The sequence below is a fragment of the Anastrepha obliqua genome, chromosome 4 (assembly GCF_027943255.1).
Source record: "Anastrepha obliqua isolate idAnaObli1 chromosome 4, idAnaObli1_1.0, whole genome shotgun sequence".
NCBI classification, from domain to species: domain Eukaryota; kingdom Metazoa; phylum Arthropoda; class Insecta; order Diptera; family Tephritidae; genus Anastrepha; species Anastrepha obliqua.
The window spans coordinates 86,529,207-86,537,616 of NC_072895.1; the positions used below are offsets into that span (position 1 = coordinate 86,529,207).

At 36.8% G+C, this 8,410-nt stretch overlaps 1 protein-coding gene across 1 annotated transcript; it reads right to left on the reverse strand.

The window, feature by feature from the left end:
• Positions 1 to 5,957: 5,957 nt before the first annotated feature.
• On the reverse strand, positions 5,958 to 7,267 carry LOC129245430 (elongation of very long chain fatty acids protein 7-like). The gene is made up of 3 exons (XM_054883591.1): positions 7,131 to 7,267; positions 6,830 to 7,020; positions 5,958 to 6,748 (listed from the first exon to the last, which is right to left on the reverse strand). Exons 1-3 carry the CDS (start codon positions 7,165 to 7,167, stop codon positions 6,146 to 6,148), a joined length of 831 nt encoding a protein of 276 aa, XP_054739566.1. The 5' UTR covers positions 7,168 to 7,267; the 3' UTR covers positions 5,958 to 6,145.
• Positions 7,268 to 8,410: the final 1,143 nt, after the last annotated feature.

The following is an 8,410-nucleotide window of genomic DNA, read 5'->3' on the forward strand; positions in this document are numbered from 1 at the left end:
GGGGTTTTTGTAATTTTATTTATTTATTTTTTTACGCGTTGGAAGGATTTGGAATAAAATATTAATAAGATGAAGTGTATATTAATTCCTTTTTGACGTGTATACTCGTATATTCTTGCAAGCTTTATTCGAAAAGGAAGCTTTCTGGGTGCGGACTTACCTATGTGCAATAAAACGTTTAGAATAGTCAACTTTAAATGCTTTGATATTCGAGCAAACACATACATTACAGTACATTAGATCAAAAGTTTCCGATTATTTAGAACCCTAGTATGAGGGTAGCCTTTTATATTTTGCGCCTAGTAATGAAAACCTAGCTAATAATGGAAATGGCTTTATTATTTTTCAAAATATTCCGCTTGAAGTTATAAAAACCCTTGAAAGATTTGAATGGGATAACTGTAAGCATCTTAGCCGAGGATGGGTGCCTACCTTCATCCATGGCTCAAGGCTTAATAAAAGGGTTGGCAGCAAATTTCACTCAGAAGTGCTGCAGCCAAACTTAAGTTGATGGCTATCCGACCACTGAAGTGGCTTCAAATTGAACTAATAACTATAAAAGAAGCTGCGTTGTGTGGTTCAGGGGTTCGTCTGCCAATAACTAAAACCTAGGAAAATAATAATAAGAATGGATTTATTGTTTTTCAAAGCATTCTCCGTGAAGTCCACCCACTCCTAGATTCGCTTGAATCAATTTTCAAAGCACTTTTGCCACTCAGAAGTGGAAACCTCCAGTTCGCGCTGTTTAAAGACTTGAGCAGCTTCTTCAGGCGTTGAGAAACGTTGACCACGCATATTATTTTTGTAATCAATAGGCGCCAAATAGGCCTGTAATTCGTTATTTTGAGTGCTCAAAAAATATTTTGTATGAGACAATACGTGGGACCTCGCATTGCCTTGATGAAGAATAATTCGGGTCTTCCTTAATTTTGCGGAAACTTCTGGCAAAGAAATGGTTGTGTACCACTCAGAATTGACTGTTTTAAGTTTCTCTTGTGTGTACGACATGACCAGATTTTATGAAAAAACGGGCGAACATTTGCTTTGAGTTGCCCTCATAGTGTCTCCAATCAAAAAAGAAAAACAAAATACAAAATTTTTTGCCTTCATAAATATAATTTCTTGTTGGATATGTTCTGCTTAAAAAAATACTAAGTTGTTGAACTTTTATTGAATTTAAAAAATTATGCACCGGCACAAATCCCGGTACATCGGGTTTAAATTTAAAATTGCGAAATCAATCAATTGCGGGATCAAAATTACTTTTAATATGGGCATTCCTAATGCTAATATATGCATTCAATCATACCTTTGTAGGCATGCCCGCATAAACCCTTTTGGAAATTTTACTAGTTGCGAAGTGCGCAGTGCGTCTCTGGTCACTTTGAAGCCATGGCTAATTCTGAATAAGAGTGAAACAGTTTTTTCTAATAGAGGTCACCCCTCGGCAGGCACTGGCAAACCTCCGAATGCATTTAAAAAACTCCTCATAAAAAATATTTGCTGTTCAAAGTCGGCTTAAAACAAGACGCACGCCACGAATAGGAGGAGGAGCTCGGCCAAAAATCAAAAAAAGGGCGCAAATTATATAGGTATATAAGCCAAGTAGAAGAGAGCCGTCTAAATTCTTTAAACAAAGAGTAGCAGCAGCAGCAAAACAGTCGATAATGGACATAAGAGCTTACTTTGGGGCGTTAGAGAGTATGAAAATAACGGGACCCGACTCTTTGGGGTGGGTATATAAAACGAGCATACAAATGAAGTTTTTTCACAAGTCGGGTAATTGCTTAAACTACCCCTGAACAAAATATTTTGCTTAAGGGTATTTAGTACTGAATGGATCGCTTACTTGCTCGTGATGGGCGGTTAGTTCGAGTTAATTTATGTGAAGTGGTGGCCGCTGAAGCTAAGTGGGTTTGTAGATGAATACTCTTCGCTGAGTATCGGACTCCAGCTGTACATGAAACAACTAGTATTTCCACTTTTTTTTTCAAATAGTGGACGCATGCCGGTATTTTAGAAAAAACCATCTGCCGCTGGCTGGTGGCAGAAAAGTATATTTTTATATGTGGGACCGCTGAAATCTAAAATCATTGAATCTTGGAAACCAACCAACCAACAGATTATTTCTGATATATGACTGCAGCTACTTGAAAAAGTCTTCTGAAAGTTTGATTTTCTCATCAATAAGGAAACTCAATGCCATTCCAGTAAATTTAGGTTCCAAATCTATGGCTATAAAACAAATATTCTTTGCAGAACTGGTTCAAGACTATTTGTTACTTTAGTCCAAGTTTTCTCTACAGGGAATTTACGAGCATTTCCATGCATGTATTTCGAATACTTATGTGTGCGATTGTTCGACTGTATATTGGCTTGCTTTCCACAACTCAAATTTATTCTTTTGGGAAAAATTAACTTGAGTAGCTTTGTGCATTTCCATTTCTATTTGTTTTACTTGTAGTCTTTAAACCCAAATTGCCCTTTTGCCCCATTGCCTTTCTCTGCATTGGGATGTGGATAAAAATTATATCAATGTGGGAAATTTTGGCTGTTTAAAAAAAACTGTATGCTACTGTTACTATTTTGCTCAAAAAAATTAAAAGGAAGTGGCTGTCTTCTTCTTCTTTATTGGTGCTTAAGCGATTTCGACCGAGTTTAACAAAGTACGCCGGTCGTTTCTTTCTCTTGCTAACAGGCGCCGGTCGGAAACACCAAGTGAGACCAACACAAGCCAAGTCCTTCTCCATCTGATCTTTCCAACGCAGAGGAGGACTTCCTCTTCTTCGGCTACCAACAGTTGGTACCACATCGAATACTTTCAGAGCCGGAGCATTTGTATACATTCGGACGCCATGACCCAGCCAACGAAGCCGCTGGCTATCATGATTTGGAAAGATTGGTTTTCCTACAAAACTTAAACGCCTGCCTAAAATAATTTCAAGATACCCTACGGGTTGACCAAGATTTCAACAGGCGATGCTGCAAGTACTTGGAGAACTCGGGTAGGGAGTAGGAAGTTTTCTAGAACTTTGACTTATGGGTGACGGAAACTATGAGCGTAGGCATATAGTACTATTGTCGTTATTTTCTTGCCGACACATTCAAGGTAACCAAATAACTGATATTTCAGAGGCAGAAGGTTTCTTGTGTATCTGAGCTTTACAAGTTCCGAAGCTATTTCTGCTGGAAAAGTTTAAAAAATAGTATGCTACAGCTAACGGTTCGTCAGACGTCATAAAAATGAATGAAATGGATTAACTGTATACATATACATCTTTTCAGCAAAATAAATAAAGGCAAAAAAAGTTCTAGAAAATATCGGGCTAAGAAGTGCGATGTTAAAAGAGCAGTTGAATGAGACAGCAAAATAGCGACCTAACTCCCCGGTGGAAATAAACAGATATAATGACTTTTTTATTTAGTTAAAGCTTTTGTTTCCATACATATATATACATATATATTTTTTTACAATAATCAAGAATTTTGTAAGTAATAACTATTGGAGCAAATATGTTATAGTCCACCTTTCTGAATCTCAACTATATTTCAATTTGTCAGTAGCTCGCGAGAAAATCGAACATAGCTAGACAATTACACACGACATAATTATGTGTGTACACATGGACACATACATGCATGGACACACAACCCCCACCCTATAGTCCCACTGCCTACTGGAAACATTGTTGCTGTACTGAACGAAGCTCGAAGCGCAGAAGACCTATGTAAGTACCTATCAGATCGCCGCACTATTAACAGCGCTTAGCAGCATTACTTACATAGCGGTGCGACATACGACGATGCTCTCCGCATTCGGAAAAATACCATTCAAGCGAAGCAATGGCTTGAAAAATGTTTTGGGGACCCTGCTCCATCAGAAACAATAATAAAAGGATGGTTTGCTGACTTCAAAATTGGTCGTAGATACACCGATGATGCACAACGCAGCGCAGGGGAAGTCCAAATGAGGCCGAAACATCCAAAAACAACAAAGTCCACAAAATTTTGGAAAGTAAAGTTGCTGTTCAGTTAGCTGACATCGCAAAGATATCAAAAAAAGTGTTGACTTTATATTGCACGAGCATTTGACTCTCAGAAAGCTCTGTTCAAAGCAGATGCCGTGATTGCTCACTGTTTTATTTCATGAAGACAACGCATCGTGTCACAAGTCAATCAAAACCATGGCAAAACTACATGAATTGAACTTCGAATTGCTCTCATATCCATCGCATTTGCCAGTTTGGCTTCCAGCGACTACTGGCTATTCATAGACCTAAAAAAATGTTCGCCGGTAGGGAATTTTGCTCGAATGAAGAGGTTATCGCTTAAACTGAGGCCTACATTTTTTGCGGCTAAAGACAAATCGTTCTACAAAACTGGTATTGAAATGCTAGAGCGGCGCTGAAATGATTGTGTTATTCTTGATGGAAATTATGTGGATGAATTGAGCTAATTTTGAACAAAAAAAAAACGTGGTCTCTTTGTTGGACTTTTCAGCTCAGGTGTTGGGAGAGGCTAATTTATTTTAGCTTAAGATTTTTTATTCACAGTTAATTCCCTTTATTAGTAAGAATTCATTCAGCTTTTAACACTTTTATATGTACTATTTCTAAATATTAATGTTTTGTTTAAAAATACGTTTTGTTTAAAAAATAATTTGCCTTCTTATGATATATTATTTTGTACTGTTGTACGTGCCTAAAAAAAACCAAAACTGTATTTGTCTCTATTAATGCAATTTAATTATGGTTATTATTAATGCACTTTAATTATGAAAGGCGTCCCCCGATTATTGAACGGAGCCGGTGAAACACTGAACGTGAACGCTTTATGAGCAAGAATGATAGATACCAGGTTTGCTCGTATGGTGAACAAAATTGAGGGGAACTTTGGATTCTACGTCATTCATTTTGTATTTCACAAAATTTAGTTTAGCTGAGTGAAACACAAAATGAATGACGTCGGCATATCTGTCAAATTTGCTCAGAGCCTGATAACGGTCTGCTAGGTAGTAAACCTCTAAAAATCTTTTCACCATGCTTTATAAGTATCAGTTTGGCGTCGTATGTTTATAAAAAAAGTATGCAAAGACCTCTGCTTTCGTCATATTCGCCGTAGCGAGTATTTCATAAGAGCGGCATAATGTTGTTGTTGTAGCAGTTCACGGGTATACTCTCTGATTATTTTAATTTATCGAAAAATCAGCCGATTATTCTAATTTATCAAAAAAATTAAAATTAAAAAAAATTAAAATTTTTCGGTTAGCAAAATTTTATCAAAAATTTTATCAAAAATTTAAACTTTTTGTTACTTTGCTATATGCAGTTCTCTGATTATTTTAATTTATCAAAATAATTTAAATTAAAAAAAAAATTATATATTAATTTTTCGGTTACTTTGCTATATGAATTTTATTAAACACGAAATATATTTATGCTAAAAATAAAAAAATAATAATTTTCAAAACGAAAATTCTACGAAAAACTTATTTAATGATAACTTTTTGATATAGCATAGTTACGGCACCAGGTGCGTTTTAGAGAATCTCCAAAATTATTTCATACTCGTATGTGTACCCATTTACACAGGGAAAGATTTTGTTCATGGGAGACAACATGAAAGGAGAATTTCCAGTGCCTTCCTTCCAGGTGTTTCTGTCTGTAAATCGGCACTGTGAAACGGTGATTGCTGTTAATTTAACATTTTCTGTTAGACTAGCAGAAGTGAGTTGACTTCGTTTTGAAATACCTTTGATACAACAATAATTGCTTGCTAATTTGGGCTTTTTCGACAGTATGCGCCCAAAGACGGCGCGATGGCAACTAACAATAATTTGGGCATTTAATTTAATGTTTAATTATAGTTAAGCGCTAACTTTAGTTGTGACTCGGTGAAAATACATAAACTATCAACCTTGTTCTGAGCGACAGTTTACGACCTTCGATAAACAATAATTTCAAGTGAGTTTGCTCAACCTTTAACTATTTCATTGTAGTTAAGCATAGTAAACTGCTTTATATTTGCGGTGAAAATTGCCTACTAAGCTTAGTTTAAAAATTCAACACAGTGGAACTTTCACTGTAAAACCGGCACTAAACAAATGACATAAATTGCAAGAATTTATTATTACTTAATTGAATATTTAATTACTCTTAACACTTGATTCACCACTTCTGCTCGCCTTCACTTTTTGATTCGTTCGCAAATATGTACGTCGATAGAAATTGCCAAAAAGCCAGATCATTATAATGGACTGACACACAGCGAACAACAGCAGTCCCTTCGGAAAGGCACACTTCGTCCGGAAGAACAGCGGATAGGAATGATGAATGAACACTAACACGAATTGCCCCAATTGCAATATCGTTATGTATTTCTTCCACCACAAGCCCATTTTCATGTTTGGCTGGAGGGCTGCCACTAAGTAATAAGTGTACATGAAGCCATGCACTGCACAATTCAAAGGGATGACACTGCAGTATTGACCCGCGGCGCCATAGTAGGTGCCCAGGTAGTAGACGAACAGGCTCATCATAATGTGGTGGTAGACGTGCAGGAACGATACCTGTTTGAAGCTCTTGCGCAGCACAAAGAAAACCGTTTCCACATAATCGATCAGCTTCAATATGTAGAAAGCGTATAGTCCATAAACGTTGATCTTTTGTAGGGCGGGCGAGTGTTCGAATTTCGACAGGCAACCGAAATCGGGAACATCGGCGCGTTGTGCATAGAATATGCTTACAAACTAGGTGGAAGAAGATGAGAAAATATATTTTTTTATTATTGGTAAATTTCCTAACACCTTGGAAGCCATGTTTCAACTCACTAAGTAACACAGCCAGCAGTTGGCGATTATTTGCAGAAAATTGTAAGTCAATATCAAATTTTTTATGTTAAATGGCTTTCGATTTCGCATAAAGGCCGGACCGATGAGCAGCACAACAATGAGGTAGCACAGCGAAAGCGCGATAATGCTTACAGGTGACCCCAAGAAGGGCAATTGCGAAGCTATAGGATCTGCATAGAGCAATAAAACGGGATTATATTATTTCTTAATTCATGAAATTATATTAAATATTATTTTTTATTTTTGTTTATTTAAACACGTTTTATGCGCTCCAATTTACCGTATTCGTGAAAGATGTTTTGTAAAATCTGTGACATTTCTTTACTGTTTTTTCTTAAACTGTCAAATAAGAAAGAAATATCTGAACTACTTCACACGACTGCTGCGAAACAAATAAAAATGTTAGCTTCAATTCAATTGCTGTTATATGGCGTATAATGTTGCAGTAAAAAATATTGTTTAATGAAATAGAAGTAAAATGTATGTACGTAAATCATTATTCAATAAGAGGAAAACAGAAGTGCAAAAAACATGCATATATATATAATACTAGGGATGTTAGTCCCGGCCGCCGTAGCCGAATGGGTTGGTGCGTAATCACCATTCGGAATTGGGATAGATCGTAGGTTCGAGTCTCGGTGAAACACCAAAATTAAAAAAAAGATTCTGCCATGAAAAAGCTCCTCCTAAAAAATATCTGCCGTTCGGAGTCTGTTTGAAACTGTTGGTCACAAATAGGAGAAGGAGCTCGACCAAGCATCCAAATAGGGTGTACGCGCCAATTATATATAAAAACGGTTTTTAATAAGAGGTGTTATTTTGATATTCAAAGAAAAATGCTATTTTTTAATATAAATGAACGGATGTTTATTTCCTTATAAAGAGGAACGCATGCCGTTAATAGTGGAAAATAACATCAAGAAAATGACCATCACGACCACGCTTACAGGACAATAACCTTTTCATGAAATTTTCCATAACCGAATTGCAAAGTGACTGCCCTATGCCCTCGATAGTCTCACGAATTCCATCTTTGAGGTCTTGAATCGACCGTGGGCTGTTGGCGTAGACCTTCTCTTTCACGTGACCCCAAAGAAAAAAGTCACAAGGTGTTAAATCACAAGATCTCGATGGCCAATTGTGATTACCTGTTCGAGAAATAACACGGACCGGTATGGTCTTGCCATAAATTCTTTGACAAATTTTACAATGCTTACGGCGAAACCAAATTCGCAGGTTCGTGCCAAATTTCGTTTGTAAACAATGTAGTGGGGGCTAGGGAAAATCGCAATGCAGTGATTGCATTACAAAAGTGTGGTAAAAGTGCAATTGAGATTTACGAATTCCACGATCAATCGTTTTTCCCAAACGTTTGAAGTGACAAACAGAAAAAGACGTTCGAAATAGAATCCCAGAAATCCCCTTAGAAAACAGAAAATCACGTCCAGGGAAATGAATTTACTGACCAGATCCATGTCAAGACTAATTAGAAATGATCTCTAAATGAAAGCCTTCTATCGCTCAACTGGTCATCTTCTGACAACGCGCATGAAAATATTC

Bases quoted from the DNA above. Each gene is read 5' to 3' on its own strand.
- LOC129245430 (XM_054883591.1), bottom strand. From the start codon at position 7,167: ATGTCACAGATTTTACAAAACATCTTTCACGAATACG. The intron at 7,021-7,130 runs GTAAATTGGAGC...TGCTCTATGCAG, and splicing joins AAACATCTTTCACGAATACG to ATCCTATAGCTTCGCAATTG. The intron at 6,749-6,829 runs GTGAGTTGAAAC...TCTTCCACCTAG, and splicing joins ACTGCTGGCTGTGTTACTTA to TTTGTAAGCATATTCTATGC.